Source organism: Carassius auratus, chromosome 10, assembly GCF_003368295.1.
Source record: "Carassius auratus strain Wakin chromosome 10, ASM336829v1, whole genome shotgun sequence".
Lineage (NCBI taxonomy): Eukaryota > Metazoa > Chordata > Actinopteri > Cypriniformes > Cyprinidae > Carassius > Carassius auratus.
In genome coordinates, this window is record NC_039252.1 from 15613960 (window position 1) to 15635564 (window position 21605).

At 38.1% G+C, this 21605-nt stretch overlaps 1 protein-coding gene across 4 annotated transcripts in view; it reads left to right on the forward strand.

Annotated features, from left to right (window-relative positions):
- nbeaa (neurobeachin a) overlaps window positions 1–21605 on the forward strand; it is a 60568-nt gene that overhangs the window by 15592 nt on the left and 23371 nt on the right. For all 4 annotated transcript variants that reach the window (XM_026274021.1, XM_026274023.1, XM_026274024.1 and 1 more), the window contains exons 9-23: window positions 60–193; window positions 2175–2283; window positions 3153–3305; window positions 8161–8329; window positions 11477–11556; window positions 13477–13539; window positions 13941–14038; window positions 14606–14698; window positions 15825–15933; window positions 16691–16772; window positions 16897–17020; window positions 18395–18587; window positions 18926–19945; window positions 20604–20821; window positions 21080–21233. In XM_026274021.1, the coding sequence (XP_026129806.1) occupies window positions 60–193; window positions 2175–2283; window positions 3153–3305; window positions 8161–8329; window positions 11477–11556; window positions 13477–13539; window positions 13941–14038; window positions 14606–14698; window positions 15825–15933; window positions 16691–16772; window positions 16897–17020; window positions 18395–18587; window positions 18926–19945; window positions 20604–20821; window positions 21080–21233 (2799 nt within the window). The remainder of the gene's footprint in view (window positions 1–59; window positions 194–2174; window positions 2284–3152; window positions 3306–8160; window positions 8330–11476; window positions 11557–13476; window positions 13540–13940; window positions 14039–14605; window positions 14699–15824; window positions 15934–16690; window positions 16773–16896; window positions 17021–18394; window positions 18588–18925; window positions 19946–20603; window positions 20822–21079; window positions 21234–21605) is intronic.

Here is a 21605-nt window from a genome sequence, read left to right on the forward strand (position 1 = left end):
TGAAACTTTCCTACCCAGTTTTCTAATAAGCAAGAGAGGATTTTTGCTTGTGTATGCAGGATGTGAAGGCCATCGTCACTCACTCCATCCACAGCGCCATCCACTCTATTGGAGGAATCCAAGTTCTCTTCCCGCTCTTCTCACAGCTGGACTACAGACAACCCAACGACAGCCCTGTGGAGACGACCGTCTGGTGCGTATTGACCACACAGGCCTCAGATCCACAGAGCTAAATCTACAATTGCAAAAGTTCATTAAATCTTCCATTTTATCTTAGCGTATGCCATTTATATTTATAAGAGAATATTCTACCTTTTTTCTACAGTGGTCTTTTCTATCTTAGGTTTGCATTCAGAGACTACTACCGTTCAAAAGTTTGGGGTATTTTTTTTTTTTAAACAATCAAAGCTTTTATTCAGTAACAGTAAAGCTATTTATAATGTTACAAAAGGTTTCAATTTGAATGCTGTTCTTTCTGTTCATCAAAGAATCCTGAAAAAAAAATACATCACAGTATCCAAAAAAGCAGCACAACTGTTTTCAACATTGATAATAAAAATAAATGTTTTTAAGCACCAAATCAGCATATCAGAATGATTTCTGAAGGATCATGTGACACTAAAGACTGGAGTAATGATTCTGGAAATTCAGCTTTACCATCACAGGACTTTTAAAAATATATTAAAATAGTAAATTGAAATAATATCGCACAATATTACTGAATACTGTATTTTTAATTAAATAAATAAAATAAATGCAACCTTGATGACCAAAAGAGAAGTAGTGCTATATTTTTTATATAATATAAAATATAGGAATATGAATATATAAATATATAAACGTAAATATTTTCAAAATATATACTGTTTGTGTATGTGTTTATATATACTTAATAAATATACACAGTACACATGCATATATATAATGTAAACAAAAGCTTTTATTTTGGATGCGATTAATCATGATCAATCATTTGACAGCACTAATAAAAAGACTATTATTGTAAATTAAAAAAGACAATTTAAAAAAATAGTTTGTTTTTTGTTTTGTGAGCCTAAACTACACAGCTATGGCAACATAGGCTCAACCAGTAGTGTGAATTTGGGGGACTGCTACACTGTACACTACATCTGTTTGTCCGACCAATGAGAGATTGAGTAATTATCTGTATTGTAAATGTCCAAGTAGTGTCTGCATCGCCCTGCCTAGGCCCTAGGTCCATAGCTTCTAGTTTTGTATTTGATAATAAAAAGTTGTTTCCATAATGTAGACTAAAACTCAAGTCAGTCACTGTCAGGGATGTCTGCCATGAATTATAAATGGAATCTGTCATTCTCGGATAGAAATAGAGCGTGACGGAGAGAGCGTGGGATTTTGAGAGATTCGTGCCATTCACATTCACATAGACCCTAGGAAAGAGAGAGAGACCCCTCAAAGAGAGGATGAGAGTCTAGTATGGTCGTACCCTCATTTCTCAGGTCATCGCTTGGTTCTTTACAGTGAGCTCCCAGGCATGGCGAGTAGATTAGAGATCAGAAGTGAGCTGGCAGGCATAATAAGCGGAGAAGAGTTCTGTGGGGTATCGATCAGCGGTAATGTTCCCCGCTGGGGTTTACTGTCTGTAGGGATATGGGTGAGGTCACCGGCCCATCCGTCGGCTTATGGCACTTTAGAAAGTGAAAGAGACACTCTCACTGCCTCAACTATGTCATTTAAGAAACTTAGACATCATTCGTGTTTGCTGGAATGATGATATGGTTTCTAGGAAGGGAAACCATCATTATGTGTCTGTGTAAATTTTTCGTTTTATACTGCTCACTGAGATACGATGTTGTCCCTGAGGTGTCTTTAAACATACGCCACTCTTAAAAATAAAGATTATTATTTGCATGGATGGTTCCAAGAAGAACCTTTAATATCCATGGAGCCTTGGAAAACAGTTATTTAGTTATTTATTTTAAAATGTTCTATGAAAAAATGGTTCTTCAAACAACTGGTCTGAAACCTTCATTTTGAAACCTTTGTTTTTAAGAGTGTATTCAATGTTGGTGTTTTGGTGAGTGTCCTGCATGTGATGAACCTTGGTGCTCATGTTAGCAGGTCGAACCCCTTATGCATTGTATTCTAATAAATGTATCCAAATAAAAAATGTATTTTTTCATTTCTGCTTGCAGTGCCACTCTCTTAGCTTTTCTAGTGGAGTTGTTGAAGAGTTCAGTAGCCATGCAAGAGCAGATGTTGGGTGGAAAAGGCTTCCTGGTTATTGGCTATTTACTGGAGAAGGTAAGACAGATGTCCATTATTATTTTTCTAATTAATAAAAGTCAGTTTATTTTAAATTTGAATTATAAAATAGATATATAGTGTCAGATTCGCATAAGTTGCAGACGATGACTATTTATCATTTTAATCATCTGAATTGAAATAGTTCAATTCAATCTGAAAGGAATAATTCACCCAAAAATTACCCTCATGTTGTTCCGAACCCCTAAGAGCTTTGTCTATCTTCAGAACACAAATTAAGATATTTTTGATGAAATCCGAGAGCTTTCTGACCCTATATAGACAGCAACGCAACTGACACATTAAAGGCCCAGAAATGTAGTAAGGACATCCAGGTGAAATCAGTGGTTCGCCTGGAAAAAACGTGCGCGTCGCGATCCGCGTCGCTTCCATTATGAGCGCGCATACCGCACGACCACATTTGAAATAACGAACTTGAGCGAGCAAAAGATGCATTATGTGAATGACCCCTTACAATGTCTTTGCTACATTTCTGGACCTTGATCGTGGTAGGACCCTTGCTGTCTATGGAGGGTCAGAGGGCTCTCAAATTTCGTCAAAAATATCTTAATTTGTGTTACAAAGTTGAACGAAGGTCTTACGGGTTGGGAACAACATGAGGGTGAGTTATTAATGACAGAATTTTCCATTTTTGTGAACTATCCTTTTAATAAAAAATCAGAGCCATGGCTTAGTGGGTAACACACATGCTCTGGTCACACTGAGCTACAGCACTTGTTCTGGAGATGCAGGATTGGATACAGCTTGCATCTAGAGTTTCTATTAATAAAAAGTGTCAAAAGCTTGAAACACACGGTCTGTTTCACGCTATACTGTGTGACACCTGTCTCTCTCTCTCTCGTCATTAGTCTTCTCGGGTACACATCACCAGGGCAGTTTTGGAGCAGTTTCTGTCATTTGCCAAGTATCTAGATGGGTTGACTCATGGAGCTCCTTTACTGAAGCAGCTGTGTGATCACGTTTTGTTTAATGCTGCCATCTGGATCCATACACCAGCTAAGGTGAGCTCGTCCCACACGCTAAAGGTCAAAATAAAGAGTCCCATTTCACATATGTCCATTGTTGTTAAATGTTTCAGTGTCCATAGCCGTTATTGTTATTTTTTAAACTTTGCAATTACATTCAAATAGTGAAAATAGTGTAAAGAGTCTTGATACCATCTGCCACCCATGAAACCACCACCAAAGGACCTTTTGTAAGAGTATAAGTCTTCTAACCCAAATTCTAACCCAAGCAGTCGGCTTACATTAGGCATGCAGAACTTGCATACTTGATTGCTCAAAACATATGTGTCTACAAACCCGATTCCAAAAAAGTTGGCACACTGTACAAATTGTGAATAAAAACAGAATGCATTGATGTGGAAGTTTCAAATTTCAATAGTTTATTCAGAATACAACATATGTCATATCAAATGTTTAAACTGAGAAAATATATCATTTTAAGGGACAAAAATAAGTTGATTTTAAATTTCATGGCATCAACACATCTCAAAAAAGTTGGTACAAGGCCATGTTTACCACTGTGTGACATCCCCTCTTCTTTTTATAACAGTCAAACATCTGGGGACTGAGGAGACAATTTGCTCAAGTTTAGGAATAGGAATTTTGTCCCATTCTTGTCTAATACAGGCTTCTAGTTGCTCAACTGTCTTAGGTCTTCTTTGTCGCATCTTCCTGTTTATGATTCACCAAATGTTTTCTATGGGTGAAAGATCTGGACTGCAGGCTGCAGTACCCTGATCCTTCTTCTACGCAGCCATGATGTTGTAATTGATGCAGTATTTGGTCTGGCATTGTAATGTTGGAAAATGCAAGGTCTTCCCTGAAAGAGACGAAGTCTGGATGGGAGCATATGTTGTTCTAGAACTTGGGTCTACCTTTCAGCATTGATGGTGCCTTTCCAGATGTGTTAGCTGCTCATGCCACACACACTCATGCAACCCCATATTATCAGAGATGCAGGCTTCTGAACAGAGCACTGATAACAACTTGGGTTGTCCTTGTCCTCTTTAGTTCGAATGACATGGCGTCCCAGTTTTCCAAAAAGAACTTCAAATTTTTTTCCACTTTGCCAAAGCCCATTTTAAATGAGTCTTGGCCCAGAGAAAACGGCTGTGCTTCTGGATCATGTTTAGATATGGCTTCTTTTTTGACCTATAGTGTTTTAGCTGGCAACAGCGAATGGCATGATGGATTGTGTTCACCGACAATGTTTTCTGGAAGTATTCCTGAGCCCATGTTGTGACTTCCATTACAGTATCATTCCTGTATGTGATACAGTGCCATCTAAGGGCCCGAAGATCACGGCATCCGGCCTTGACCCTTACGCACAGAGATTGTTCCAGATTCTCTGAATCTTCTGATGATATTATGTAGAGTTGGGGTACTCGAACTTGGACTCGGACTCGAGTCCGGACTCGAGTCCAATTTTGAATGAACTCGGACTTGTCACGCACTCGGGTGAATTTGTACTCGGACTTGACACGGACTTGAACATTTTGGACTCGGAAAATATTCCGAGTACAGTCGAGTCCGCGTCACGTGTAACAATAAAACCAGCATAAAATTGAAATGATAAATTAATGAATGTCTCCCCTTCTGTCATTTTACTGCACCACACCGGCAGGCAGAAGTCTCCTGCTTGCAGAGGAAACACACGCACCACTCACTGGATATCAATGTGGATTAGTGATGGGAAGTTCGATTCTTTTCCGCGAACCGGTTCTTTCGGACGGTTTGATTCAATAAACCGGTTGGAAAAAAAAAACAGTTCACCGGATACATAATCCATTGCGATTTATTTGTTATTAAATGAACTTACGTTTCGTCAGAGTGCCGTTCCTTCAAGCCCTCGGTTTACCCGCACTCATTACATTAGCACAAAATCAGTTCAGAATCAATCACCAAAAGAATCAGTTCGGTTCAGACGCGCTGTGAGTCATTCGGCTTCATGCTGAATCACGAATGCGCAGTATCATCAGCTCCTCGGTTCTCGAATCGGACACGTCCGAAAGAAACCGTTTTCGGTTCAGTTTACTGATGATCTAAAAAACTGATACCGGCAGTTTGTGAATCTGTCATCATTAACTTTAAATACAGTACAGATATTTCATAAATCATCCCTTATTCATATTAAACATGTCTTTAGAGTCTTAATTATTGTCTAACTTCCCTGAAAACCCCTTTGGCCCATACATAATCTACAATATACAGATTAGAAACATGTAGCCCCGATCTTAAAAAAAAAAAAAAAAACGTATATATATATATATATATATATATATATATATATATTTTTTTTTTATAGTTTTATCACACTTTCCGATGTTTAACAAAATACTTGAAAAATTACACGCATGCGCAGTATCATCAGTTCATCGGTTCTCAAATCGGACGCCTCCGAAAGAAACGGTATTCGGTTCAGTGTACTGGTGATCCGAAAACCGATGCAACCGAGTACCAAAGACAGCAGCAGCAACCAACAGATGCTGCACAGCTCAGCATTGCAGGATTTGCAAGACCAGAACTGACCAAACAAGCAATGCAACTTTATGATGCAAGTTCTCCAAGACAACAAGAAATTCATAATGCCATCATTAAGGATCTCCTCATTGGCTGCACTTTACCTCTGTCAAATGTGGGGGAGAGGCATTAAATAACTGAAATGTCATCTTTAACTGGAGGACAATATAGTGTGATACAATAATAAAATAGGTTCATTTGTATTTTCATGCACTTGTAATACAATAAAACCTTTGAAACCTTTTTTGATAGGAAACTAGTTCTGTTGACATAAAATAAAAGATGTAACTAGATGTAACAGTGGTATTTTTTTTTATTACATTTTTACATTGCCATTGGTTTAATGGGTTGAAAGGTTAAAATATTAATAGAATGTAAAAATGTACAATACCAATTTATACTCTTTTTTAATTTAATTACTTTCTGGACTCGGGCGGACTCGACTCGGACTCGGCCTTTAAGAACTCGGACTTGAGTCCAGCTCGGCCCCTTTTGGACTCGGACTCGGACTTGGACTCGATGTTTGTGGACTTGGTCTTGACTCGTACTCGACAAAGGTGGACTCGGACCCAACTCTAATATTATGTACTGTAGATGAGGATAACTTCAAACTCTTTCCAATTTTTCTCTGAGAAACTCCTTTCTGATATTGCTCCACTATTTTTTGCCACAGCATCGGGGGAATTGGTGATCCTCTGCCCATCTTGACTTCTGCTCTTTTTATACCCAATCTTGTTGCCAATTGACCTAATAAGTTGCAAATTGGTCCTCCAGCTGTTGCTTATATGTACATTTAACTTTTCTGGCCTCTTATTGCTACCTGTCCCAACTTTTTTGGAATGTGTAGCTCTCATGAAATCTAAAATGAGCCAATATTTGTCATGACATTTCAAAATGTCTCACTTAGAACATTTGATATGTTATCTATATTCCATTGTGAATAAAATAAAAATTTATGACGTTTGTAAATTATTCCACTCCTCTTTTACTCACAATTTGTGCAGTGTCCCAACTTTTTAACATCGGGTTTGTTGATATTTCTGTCGGTCAAGTGTGAAATGTGTGAGTAAGCTTTGCATCGACAAATTTGTAAAAAAAAAAATAATAATAAAAGGTTTCATTCCTCTGCAAAAGCAGAGGGGCTCAATTATTGGATAATGACCTAGGAAACATGACTGCAGGAAGAAACGATCACCCGCTTTTGTTCCCTCGCCCATCCACGCAGAGGAGTGAATATCCTGCAGCGACTACAGCCCTTTATGATGGAGAGAACGAAGAAGCATCCAGAGGGAATGAAAAAGAGAGAGATGTACTGAAGGCTTGAGTACAGGAAGCAGATATATGAATTATTACTGCTATGGAAAAAGAAAAAGTCATGCTATAGATTGACGCAGATTTCACACCTATAGCATGGCAGTGAAATTTGCTCGGGTATTGCTTAAATTTTCATAAGAAAATTTAAAAAGCTTCGCAGATTCAACTCGTCATAATAAGGTCCTGATTTTCTTGCTTTATCTTTGACTTGCTTGCGTATGAAGCTGTAATTTGGTTAGGGGGGAAATGTCCTGAATCAGCAGGCTGGGTCAAACATGAGATTTAATACACTGATAAAACTTGGTTTCCACAGCAGCCTCGTTAAGCCTGAGCCTAATTAGCATGTCCGTGTTGATCAGTGTAAGACATAGCTGTGTGTAAATGTGTGATACACAGATGTGTGTGCAGTATGTGTGTGAGGCTCCCACAGGGACGGCTTCAGGAGAAGGGTTTTTTCACAGGAACAACTGTGAAAAGGAAAAATCTAACTCAGACGTGCTGTTTATTTTAAGATCTATTTATTCATTGACTTGTGAAAAGGTTATCAGTTGCTTCAGCTGGAGGAAGAATGTGTTTATTTGATCGAGGGACAGTAAAGCCATGTTACAATTTTTTTTTTTTTTTTAGAATAATAATGAAAAAAAATTTATTGGGGTTTTCAAAGAAATATTCAGCAGCAATGTCAATAATAATAAGAAATATTTATGAATGTTTTTATGTATGAAAATGTTTATTTAAAAATCGATATGTATTATTTTATAAATGATATTGTTGTATTAAAGACAAAATATGCATTCAAATGTTTTATTATGCAAATAATTTTATTAAGCATTTAATTACAAATCATCCTTCTGCAAGAAGGAATATTCCTTGACGTAAACTAACTGTATGTATGTAAGCATGGCATTGAGTCTATATTGACCAATCAGAATCTAGGACCAGAACTATTGTTTTTGTCACTCTCATTTCAGTCCATTTTAAATCATATAAACTACTGCGTGCGTTTTCTATTTCTCAGGTTCAGCTTTCCCTCTACACTTACCTGTCGGCAGAATTCATTGGCACCGCCACCATCTACAGCACCATCCGTCGTGTGGGCACCGTCCTGCAGCTCATGCACACCCTCAAGTACTACTACTGGGCCAGCAACCCCCTGGAAAGTAGCGGTATCACCCCTAAAGGCTTGGGTGAGTCTTCAAACATGTCTATTTGTAGAGTTTACCACCTCACAGGAATCTTTTACCCTTAAAGTTATACTGTGCTGAATAGTTGCCCATTGTTTTACAGGATCAGGTAGTTAAATTTGCCTTAATGAAATCCCTAGATGGTGAGATCTCAAAATACCACCGAGGAAATAAACATGTTCTGGGAACAGCTGAGCGGTTCAGAAGTCTTCACACACTCTAACCATGTTGTGTTAGGGTGGATTGTGTGTCTACATAAAGACAGCTAGCAATATTATGCATGAATGAATCTTGAAACTCTGCCCATTCTTTTTTTCCCCTCTGTCTCGGTCTATTTTTGTATCCTGTGCACTTTTGTGCCTCAGACTTTTGTTCTCTCTTGGTGCTCATCTTCATTCTAAATGACTTTTTCTCTGTCTCTGTCTTCAGTGTTTCCCAGTTTCCTTGCCCTTCCCCATTTTCTCATTCTCTTATTTCTTTTCTCATTCTCTTGCCGGCTGTAGTTCTTCTTTCATGAGTTACTGCTTCCTTTTCACTGTTTTTCCCAAATGCCACATGCAAAATCTGTCAGCTGTTCCATCTGTTTGCCATCTCTCTTTTTCTCCATCCTGGCCTGTCATTCCCAGAGGTGAGTCTCTGCGTTAGATAGATGGTATAGTGATGCTTTAAAGTCTGAAGTGATTGATTTGTAGCATCCAACATCTATAACAGCCTCGTGATGGGTTTCACTGAGTCGGCTGTGAGCAGTAATGATCTGACAAGCTTATATACTTTTCTCATTATCCTCAGTTTACATGTGAAATTAAAATATTAAATGTATTTAAAAAGCTAATGCAGCAAAATGCTGGTGCGATATTTGATTATGGGAAAGAAGCAAATAAAATGGTATTATATATTAAATGCATTGATATACATTTAAATGTTCTTGCTGATTCTGAATAAATACTGTTTTGTATATAGTGTACAAATGAAAAACAAAACACTAATCACATGATAACAGCAAAGGAACACTACTGTTCAAAATTTGACATGGAAGGCTGCATTTATTTGATCTGAAATACAGTAAACCAGTAAAATTGTGAAATATTATTACAATTTCAATTTGATTATGTTTTAAAATGTTATTTATTTTTCTCATGGCAAAGCTGAAGTCTTCATTTTCACATTACCCTTCGGAATTCATTCTAATATGCTGATTTGGTGCTTAAGAAACATTTCTAGTTATTTTAATTATTAGTGTTGAAAGGTTTGTTGAACAGAGAGTTCAAAGCAACATAATTCATTTGAAATAGAATAATTGTTACAATTCCTCTCACTTTTGATCATTTGTGTGCATCCTTATTAGTTGAGCTATTTTAAATTACTAAAAACAAACAAAAGTAACTTTGTTTTATATATATATATATATATATATATATATATATATATATATATATATATATATATATATATATATATATATATATATAAACGATGCACTGATATTAACATTTTGGCCTAATTTGTAAAGTAAAGTAAATGAAAAGCAAAACACACAAAAAAAAAGTTTTAATTGTTGTAAGTGAATTTAATCCTCCATAGAAAGTACAGTATGAGAAATGTATATTAATTTTAAGAATTACCAAAGATTACATTTAGAAAGTTTAAAGATGTACTTTAAGTGAAGATGAGAACAAAGGTCATTTAAAATATATATATATATTTTTTTTGGATTCTTAGTTTGGTAAAAACTGTGCATATGCTACGGTTTTTGGATGTTGTCCATTATATTCTATAGTGGATGTACTGAGTGGCTTATTTAGATAAGTTCTTCCCGTCCCTGTGTACTTCAGATAACACTGTGACTTGTGCCTGCTTATCTCTGTTAGATGCAGAGCTTGTATCACCATGGCAACCCTGTTGCCCTTCCCATGATGCTGCACGGGTCTGTCACCCATAGAGCGAGTGTGTTTGTTTCCATGTAACATAGTGTTAATTTAGACTTAACTGTATTTTAAAAGTCAAATGATTAAATATATGTAAATGAACAAGCTTTTGGCAGACAAAAACAGCTTTAATCTATTTCTAATTGCTTCTTCACAAAGCATTCATTTGCATATCTGTAAGCACATTTTGTCTTGCCAGAGTCCGTGACAACTATTTTGTTGTATTCTTGCATATGCATCGGATCTGTGATGATAACAGGCATTGACTGATCATCTCAACTGGCCTTGTTTTGACCCTTGGGATGCTGCTGAACACTTTGGGACACACATGCACTGATCCAAAACAAATCTCTTCCTCTGCACCCGGGCATCAGTTCTCTCACTGCACCAAATCATTGCAGCTGGGAAAGGTCAAGGGATGTACAATGGATACAAGTAGACCTTGAACATGTTTGTAGAGTACAAACGCTGTACGCAGCAGAGCGCTTGTGTGTGTAATTACACACAGACTGCTGAACTGCAGGGCAATGGCGTCACACACCTGATGGCTGGAGATGGGGAGGCCGCTGACCTGCTTCATTACATCACACACGTCCACTGAGCTTTCTGTTACACTTTGGCTTACCATACAGAAAGTGATGTGAATTTTTCATGGCAGCTTTGTAACGTCTGGGTGCTCAGGTTCAATAAAAGATGAGGAGTATGCATGTGTGTCTATTTAAGAAAGATAGTTTGAGATTGTAAAAAAAGAGATGGTAAGAGAGAGCTAGAAATAGGGTGGTTGTGTGGTTTGAAATGGGGTTGGTGTGTCGTTTAGGGGTTTGTATTCCCTAAGCTGCATCGTAAGTGCTGTTTTTGTTTTTCTTGGGCTTTGTGTGTCGCTGTACTGAATTCTGTTCTTACCAATTGCAAGAAACCTGGAGCTTTGACTTGCGGCTTTTCCCTCGTCCCTGAGCATTTTTTTTTTTTTTATTAAGTTTTTGTTTGTTCATTAATAGCTGGGTTACGTGAAAATCACTGTGATTTTTAGCTGTTAGTTTTGTAAAATATACTAAACTAATACAGCTAATTTCAACATTATCTTAAACGTAGAATTAGGACTCAAATTGAATATTAAATATATGAAGGATCTCTCTTATATTTAATTGCCATACGCAGGTGTTTATTATGATTTTAGATGTGTGCAACCCATGTAATTGTTGTAAATCACTGTGTTTTCTTACAGATGGTCCACGGCCCTCTCAGAAGGAGATTATATCCCTGCGGGCGTTCATGCTTCTTTTCCTCAAACAGCTCATTCTCAAGGTGAGACAGTACAAAATCATTATAGTATATAGTCCAACTACAATTTATTCAGACACCTTCAACATTTCACAGTTTATTCACTGTAGTTTAGTAAATGGTAATAAAATATGACTAACACATTTTAAACTGTGCCAGAACAAATTAATCTTGATAATGTCAGATAACTTTACTAGACATGTATGTGATGCATAAGGACGAATAGCAGTCATCTGTCAAATTTAAGTATCCAATTAGATCATACCAATATAGGTCAACCAGTTACCAAGCAATACATCATTTTGTTCAGTCTGTGGTGTAAAAAGGTCCCATTAGCAATTAAAGAAAAACACTTAAGCAAAACATGGTCAGGTCAAAGTGTCGAGGTTTTTGGGTAAAATATGTCAGTTTACTTTATTTTGCTATCCTCCCTTACATTAATACACTTTAGTGGACTGGTCATCCAATAAAATCAAATTAAATTTTTTTTTTTTTTTTTACTTTATGTAAATAAGGATAGCAAAGTAAAGTAAAGTGTGACATATTATATATAAACATATTATTATAAAATGATATACGTGTGTGTGTGTGTCTATATATATATATATATATATATATATATATATATATATATATATATATATACATATAAATAACATTTTGTGTAACTATAGTACATTGAAAGAGTGTAAGCATAATATGCTGTGTAAACTATTATTTATTCTTATTTTTCTGCATATTGTTTTTTTTATCATTTACATTTTTTTTCTTAATTGTGCATTTTGAATTTGATTTCAAATGTGATTGATCCATTGATCAAAGACTATATCAGAAAGAAAAAAAAAACTATATAAAAAAGTATACATTATAATGAAACGTCTTTGAGACATATGATAACATCTTCCATGTCATCTCTGCTCTGCCTTGTTATGTGCATCAGCACTTTGTTCTTCAAAATTGATTTTATTTGACATGTCATTGCAATGATACGGGCAGCCTGAATAAAATGCATTAGTTCCCAAGCAGTGACAGCGAGAAGACACGTTTGCTTTGTTAAAATAACACAATTCATCCAAATTTTTCCCTGAAATTTGATCCAGTTTGAAAGGCAGTCATGTAGAAATTTATTTATTTGCTTTTGTATAAAAACAATACAGACGGCTTGATGGGGCCAACACAGAGATAATTGCATTATGGATCATCGCTCGACACAAAGCAATGTGTGTTATGTGCATAGGCTGTTGTCCTGTTTTGAGAACCATGATGTTGTTGCCAAGCAGCATTTTTTTTTTCATTTAGCCGCTGCCTTTTTGTTTCATTCCTATTATATTCTGCCCCCTTTCCTCATTTCCTTGCTTTTCGTGCAGTTATTAGCATTGTGAGCCGCTTGTGATAGTGGCCCCAATCCATCACAAATGCCCTTCACTTCACCAAACAAAACAATGAGTCTCATTCAATGTTAAAGCAGCTACCCGCAACATCAGATGTTTTCCTTTTCATTCAGAACCTTGGAATACCCAACTTAAATATCAATTAATCATCAAAGTATGCCCTCAGAAGACAAAACATTTTACAACCAATATCCATAGCATGCAAGAAATACTGAACATTGCAAGACCTTTAATCAGGGGCCTTTAGAACCTTTAATTCAAGCATCATGCATTAAACAAGTTTGAATTTTATTATTGTCATTATTTATTATTATTAATTATTTTAATTTATAACATAACTCCTATGGGGGGGGGTAATGTTTATTTGTTTGTTTGTGTTTTTATACACATTTTTGCTTCTTTTAACATTTAAAAATTTTTTATTTATTCTGTTGCAGTTTGACGTTTTGTTTGTGTCTGTTACATTTGTGTTTTATGTGTTTTTTTCGAAAGTAATTATAAATCTGTGTACAAATTTGAACTAGAAAAATTAAAGTGTTCCTTTTCCTTTTAGGACCGAGGAGTGAAGGAAGATGAGTTGCAGAGCATATTAAACTACCTGCTAACCATGCATGAGGTAACAATTATCAATAAACGGAGGTGTTGTGGTCTAATATTCTTTAGCTTGTATTAAAGAAACTTTGTTCCGTGTTCTTAATAAAAAACAAGCTGCTTAAATCTGTCTGGAAGGCTGAAATATTTCACTCAGAGGTGTCAGAATTGCAGAAGTATTTGAGTCCATCAGGAAGGCTCTAGTATGATCCTGAAAGCTGCATTAATGCTTTGATTGAGTCCCATGAAATTGCAGTAATGCACCATCACTGCACCCATTTGATTGAAAACACCAAATGAATCCTGAAAACTGCTAGTTAAGCGCAGGGTTATATAACACCCAGACATTTTAAGGGTATCTGGTGGATCATTACAGTCTACCGTTGTGCGGTTCAATGTCTGTTTGTTCATTTTTCTCTCCTGTAGGATGAAAACATCCATGATGTGCTCCAGCTCTTGGTTGCGCTCATGTCCGAGCACCCTGCCTCCATGATCCCTGCCTTCGACCAGAGGAATGGAATACGGTGAGGCCTCGGGAACAAACAGCTCTTGCGTAGTCCGGTTATGTAACTGAAATAGATTTGGGCTGTCACAGCTGCATCAATCACATTCCCTCTCGCTTCACATCCCATCGCAAGCGACTTAAGTACTTGTTTGAACTGCCCTCCCCATGGATTCACACCCTCTGGGTATCTTTATGGTATTTTATTACTAGGGCTGTCAGTCGATTTAAATATGTAATCAAGATTGTTCTCGTAATTCTTCTATAGTTGGAAGAAAAGTCAATCCAAAAATAAAAATTCTGTCAACCGTATGTTGTTCCGAATTACATTTTTCTTCAGTAGAAGACATTTTGAAGAATGTTGGTAATCAATAGACTTGCATTGTATGGACAAAAAAAATGCAATGGAAGTCAATAAAAACTGAAACAATTTTATTTTGTGAAAAAAATGAAAAAAGGTTTAAAATGATACGAGGGTGAGTAGAAAACCATCTAGATTTCTCAAAGTGCAAACACAGAATGCAAATCTGCGGTTATTCAATCATGTAACCACATTTCCCACAATTAATGAATCTCTGTTACTTTTCAGAGTCATCTACAAGCTCCTGGCTTCCAAAAGCGAGAGTATACGAGTCCAAGCTCTTAAAGTTCTCGGCTACTTCCTGAAACATCTTGGACACAAGTGAGTGTTAATAATCAAAACATTTGTGTGAAGACTTGTATATGAGCATGCAAAGTTGAATTTGGTATGTTGGCACGCAAAGAAACCTTGCCTGGATCATACCTACTGTGTGGGTAATTGTCATGTTAAGTTTCATCATTTCAATTTCTTGAGTTTATGCAGTGCATACTTTTTTAATAAAAATCGGCCCTTTGATTACCACACAGTTGAAAAAGTACTGCATGGTTGATTACAACAGGAGTTCAAAAGCTACAGCATGGACAGAAATGGCCCGGCTGCGTGCACCTGCCCTTTCAGCAGGGGAAGAGAGCACGTTTAGAGAATGAGTGCTCTGTAGCTGTCTGACAGGAAGAGTTAAACACATGGGATACTGCTGGAGTAATTGTTCTGACAGTTCATGTGTCCGGCAAGGCAGAGCCAAAAATGTAAGTGCATAAAGGGTTAAATAAATAAGAAAGAAAGAATGAAATAAAGAAGAAAGCATCAATTTCTAAAATCGAATGTGTCCTTGTTACACGTTGCATGTGCTAACTATTATAATAACACTACATTATGCATAATTACATGCAAGTAACCCTAATCCTAAACCTAACCATATTGTAAGTACATGTAGTTAATTAACATAATATAATTAAACTGTAACAAGGACACCTTTAAATAAAGTCTAACCCAAATGTCATATTTCCATTATTACAGAAATTTAGGAAATTAAGGTAGATTTATGTTAGACACACACACTTGCATAACTGTGTGTATCAGTGTTTTGCATATTAATTTGTCATACGCATCTTTGTGCTGTCACGCCACCTCCTCCTGACTGATGTGCTCGGGATCACTGATGTCTCCGAAAAGGCTGTAAGAGGGCCACTGACAGCTGTGTGTGTGTGTGTGTGTGTGTGTGTGTGTGCGCCCTTGAGGAGTGCGGTGTCACTTCTAATCACATCAGTGTGCCAGTAGCATGCATCTCCTCATTGATCTTAATGGTGTGGAAGGCTGTGGGGTAAAATTGAACCAGTGAGTGAGTTTATACCTGCCTTTGCACTGTCAATGTCACCGCAAACAACATGACACGTGCGCCTCTTATCTCACTTCCCCCTGTGCTCTGTGTGTGTGTGTCTGTGTACAGGAGGAAGGTGGAGATCATGCACACACACAGCCTCTTCACGTTGCTCGGAGAGCGACTAATGATGCACACCAGCACTGTGACCATCACCACCTACAACACACTCTATGAGGTATACACTTGTCTGCACACAACGGTTCTAGGTTAAACACTTTCTGTATATACAGTAATCCATTATAAAGGTATTTCTAAAGGTCCACACAGTATGTTTTGCTCTTAGGGATATGGCAGCTGTCACAAATGGAGAATCTCGCAAAACGAAGCAAACATTTTCAGTTACCGGTGCCATTATAGAAATTCTATATATCATAATAACTAACCATGATCTATTTTTACTAGAAGCAGAATCATCCAAGAACAAGACAAATTCATGTCTTTGTGTAAAACGAGTTTAGAATGAGGGGGAAAAATAAACTTAAGTGCATTTTAATAAATTATGATGCCTTAGTATAACCATTGTAATCATTTAAATCTATTAATAAATATGTATTGCCACAGTTATTAAAACAATGAGCAACAAGAGGCTATGCATGTAGTGATTTTACCAAGAGTAAAAAGCATGAAAAGAGTCTGAAACAGCTTTATGATAAACACTGATGTTTATTAAAAAATTTATATCCAAGTTCCAGGTAATTCAGGAATATGTTGTTTTAAAATAGAATAGAATATATAAAATAATGTGTTAGCAAAAATATGAATTATTTACATTTGTATGTATTTTTATTACACATTTTTAAGGCGTCATAGAAAGTGTTCTCCCTGAAACCTTATTTTTAATATATTTATAAGAAGGTCGATTAAGTTTATTTGAATAACATATACAGAAAACTGATTTCTGGTCTAATCGAACGGAATTTTGTCTCATGTAGATCTTGACAGAACAGGTTTGCACTCAGGTGGTGCACAAGCCTCACCCAGAACCCGATTCTACAGTCAAGATCCAAAACCCAAGTAAGTGTGTGTTGTTCGTTTCATTTCTAGTTATTTAACCAGATCAGTTTCAACACACACTGGATCGAAATCTAAGCTCGCCTTCCTTTTTCCATTTCTCTCTCTTTCTTTTCGACTTTCTCAGTGATTCTGAAGGTTGTGGCGACGCTGCTTAAAAGTTCCTCCCCCAGCGCCGAGCTGATGGAAGTACGACGCCTCTTCCTGTCCGACATGATCAAACTCTTCAGCAACAGCAGAGAGAACAGACGGTAAGCCGTTTGTACACACTAGTGGTGAATACTAAATCTGTGTTTAGGAAAATTCTTTTCCCATTTAATATACATACACACTTTTTTCATGTTATGGCCAATAGAAAACAATTTACCTTAGAATATCAATAGGCAAATTCATAAGCAATTCATAGCTTTTACTGTTGAGCAAAAAGGCATTTCCTTTCTAACCTTTTATGAGAAAACACCTGACATGCATACAGACAAACCCTAATATTTATAGATAAACAGAGAAAGTAATTTTACAGTTTGACAAATCCCCTCTTACATACAAACATGCCCACAGAAATCCAGACATATGCAGATGCTCCAGTAATGCTGTACGCAGACATCAGAAGCATTTAGCGTCCCCCTCTCAGTGGGGTAGATGCTCCCTCCTATTAAATCAATTAGCGTCATAATTAATGCATGGAGGAATGCAGATTTGAAGTGGCTTTCTCTCTGCATTGTTCTGTTTCGTGGGCTCCTGCGGAGGCTAAGCCTGACTGTAACCTGTTGGACTCAGGTTAGACTTTTAGATTTGCTCATTAGTAAGATTTAGGTACATTGAGTGTGTGTGTATCTGCACATTTCTATCCTAAACAAGCCCATGGCGCACCATGCACCCAAGCCCACTCAGTCAGCTGCTGCCATGGTTACAACTGCATACCAAAATCACAATGCATATTTTAGCAGTGGTGAAGTGGGACTGCTTGTTTTTTGTATTCCATAACAAGCCCGGCATTCTGAAGTGAGCAAACGTGTCTGGAATCTAAGATGACAAGAGTGAAGGAGTATTTCCAGCAAGTTCCAGCAATCATAAAGCGCTCCCTCTTTAGTATTTTGCGTAGGCTGTTTGTTTTTATGTGGTTCTGATACGTTCAGCCTTTGTTTACAGAGTGATTCTCTAAGTTTAGATTTGATTTAGTTCTGATTATGGTGAGTAACGTTTTTTAGGTTTCCTATACTAGAACGAATTAAACATGGGATAATAATTAGGTCATACGACTATAATATAGCTTACTACAGTTTGAGCATTTTGCACGATATAAAAAAAATAGAAATACAAAATAAAATCACAACATTAATGTTACAAAAAATAGACATGGATATTTGTTTTTCAAGTGTTCAAAAGATTACATGCAACAGTGTTATTAAAGTTATTGGGTTTTGGAAGATCAACTTTAAATGAGCATTAGATGCAAAAATAGAGGAAATGAGTATGCACATTTATGTATCTTTTCGAGTCACTGTTTAAAACAGGTGGTGTAAAATTTAGCCCCAGAGCTTTTCCATCAGTAAACATTCTGTTTGAGTGAATAATTAGTCCATTCTGTCTAAATTGGCATCATGGTGTCATTGTAATGTGTGTAGGTGTCTGCTGCAGTGCTCAGTGTGGCAGGACTGGATGTTCTCTCTGGGCTACATTAACCCAAAGAACCCAGAGGAGCAGAAGATCACTGAAATGGTCTACAACATATTCCGTATCCTGCTTTACCATGCCATCAAGTATGAGTGGGGAGGCTGGCGCGTGTGGGTGGACACACTCTCCATCGCCCACTCCAAGGTTAGAGCAAGCCGATCTGCAGCTCTTAGCGCTTTTCTTGATACACTTAGTTTCGTAATATCACATTTAATGGTTTTAATGCATTTCTTATGTCAGTGATGAATGAAACGGTTGTTATTTTTACCATCTCCACTCTTTGGCCTTGTCTTTTGGTCATGCTAACAGCAATAGCATTTGATTTAGTTAATCACTGTTAAGTCTTTTTTTCTCTCTAATTGGATAAATGTTGCAATGATCCAATTGAATCCATCTAATGGTGGAGATGATAAAATAAAAATTTGCATGGAAAGTAGACCAACACCAAGTTAGACTCTCAACACTGCTACCCACCTCTTTAGGTGACCTACGAGGCACACAAAGAGTACTTGGCAAAGATGTACGAGGAGTACCAACGACAAGAGGAAGAGAACATCAAGAAAGGAAAGAAAGGGTCTGTCAGCACAATTTCCGGCCTTTCTGCCCAACCCACCACTGTCAACGGAAACCTGGAGATCCGCGAGATCGATGACACGTCTCAGACGCAGACACCAGAGAGCGAGGCAGACTATGGAGAAAATGCAGACTCTCGCAACCTGCTGGCAGAGACCAAAGGTCCAGAGGGCGAAGCCGAACGGTCGGCCGCGGGGGTTCGTGTGGAAGTTCATGACTTGCTGGTAGACATCAAAGCTGAGAAGGTGGAGGCTACAGAGGTTAAATTAGATGATCTGGATCTGTCCCCGGAGGTTCTTGGAGGAGGAGGTGGCATGCAGAATGGTCCCTTGGTGGAAGTCGACTCGCTGTTGGACAGCGCCTACTGTGCAGTAGTTCACAAGCTCAATGGGAGACTTGTCCCCAAAGAGGAGGAAAGCGCTGTGGTGGGTTTAACTGAAGATGATGGGAACATGGGTCCTCTAATCACACTTGCAGATGAAAAGGACAGCGTTCCCAGCAACAATGGCTTCCTGTTCCCCAAGGTGGATGAGAAGCTGCTTCCCTCATTGGCGTCGCCGGAGCCCCTGGTGCTGCCCAGCCCTGAACAGCCCCCTTGTCCAGCAGCTCCACACACTTCAAGCGCCAGTGACGACCTCAGCCTGCTAGCCCACATGACTTCTTGTGGTTCAGACCTGGTTCAAACCCCAAGTGGTCTAACAGAAGATGATGGGTTTAAGTTGCAGAGCTCCTTGGCAGACATCAGCACACTGGCAGAAGCCGAGGCCCAGGCTGCAGCCAGGACAGCAGAGTGTTTGGAGCAGGAGGCTGGGGAGGCCAGGGCAGGAAAGAGCGGAGGTGATGCAGCCAGCACCACTTCAGACACAGAGAGATCCGACGATGGAAAGGACAAAGAAATGAAGAAGATTCAGACTACAGCCACCACACAGGTGCGGATCACTCATTCTGTCTTTGATTTGATTTATCATTGGTTGCATTTGCCCACTGATGGTAACTCTCAGAAATGTTTACTTACAGTATCCTCATGTTGTGCAAAACCTGTATGACTTAGGCTACGTTTACACTAGTGCGCTTTCGTTTTAAAATGCATAACTTTTGATATGGTTACACCTGTCATTTACACTACTACAGCATTTTCGACTGATACTTTTAAAACGATGAATAGCATGTTTTAGTTTGAAGACTCCAGGATTGTGTTTCAGTGCCAAAATGGAGACTTTTTTAAAACAATGGCGTGGCTGCCTACATTCGCTTTGCATATCTTGATGACCGAGCAGACAATAATATCATGATCACCTGCAAGTGACTAGCAACCAGCTTCCTGTTAACATCCTTTTCCATGGATGAAAGAGAATGGGGCAGATGCTGTTAAGCTCCAAAAATGTTGTCCATATGACTTTTCTCATCAGTTTTCTGAAACCTTACAATGTAATGAAACCAACTGAAATTGTAAAAAACGATTGCAATCACTTTTCTACATTTCAGAATTGGTTCATTCTCAGTCTCGTTTAGAACCAGGACATTTAAATAAACAAATGAATGCTGTAATGAACTAACAAGCAATCAAATCTTCGTGCTTTCCTGCAGGCTCTTCATGGTCGTATGTCGGGTCAGATGGAGAGGGACCTCCGTGTGGATCTGGGCTTCCGGGGCATGCCGATGACAGAAGAACAGCGGCGGCAGTTTAGCCCCGGCCCTCGCACTACCATGTTCCGTATCCCAGAATTCAAATGGTCACCCATGCATCAGCGCCTTCTCACTGACCTGTTGTTCGCTCTGGAGAGTGACGTTCACATGTGGAGGAGGTATGAGAGTTCTTACCAGCTGAACGTCTTGTGTTGTCCTGGAACATCTTTTGTGACCCCCTGATCCCCAACCCTACTCCTTGCCCTCTCTGTAAAATCAGATTGGTTGTTTTAGAGGCAACCAGGATGTTAAACTCTGTTTCTCTGTTAACCTCTTTTGTGTTACTTGACAGTAAAACTCTGAAAAGATGAAAATGTTATATGCTTTTACATGGTCTTGCTTCACTGCTATCTTCTTTTGTTCTCTCTTTCTCTCAGCCACTCTACGAAATCGGTCATGGACTTCGTAAACAGTAACGAGAACATTATATTTGTCCACAACACCATCCACCTCATTTCTCAGATGGTTGATAACATCATTATAGCGTGTGGCGGGATCCTTCCTCTGCTCTCTGCTGCCACCTCCCCATCTGTAAGTGGCACTTGAGCGGCCCCTAGTGGATATACACATCAGTACATTGAATTTAAACCACTTTTAGTGGCTGGGTTTTCCTGTTGATGATGTCAAATTTCATGCTCTGTCTGCGCTTTTACCCTGAGATCTTAAACATGAACACAGTCAACTAATTTTCCCGCTTTCTTCTCCTGTGTTCTTTGACATTTTACCTGCAATCTAACCTTTTTTATTTCTGGCAAACATGCTTACAGCTTTTTCGGAAATTTTCTCTGACTGACTTTATTGTTTATTAAGCAGCTTTTCTGGGCTTTTGTATCCTTTTGTTGTCTGTATTGCTTCTAAATCCTTCTTTCCCTTCCCTGTTTCTCTCTTTTTTGGTTTCTTTTG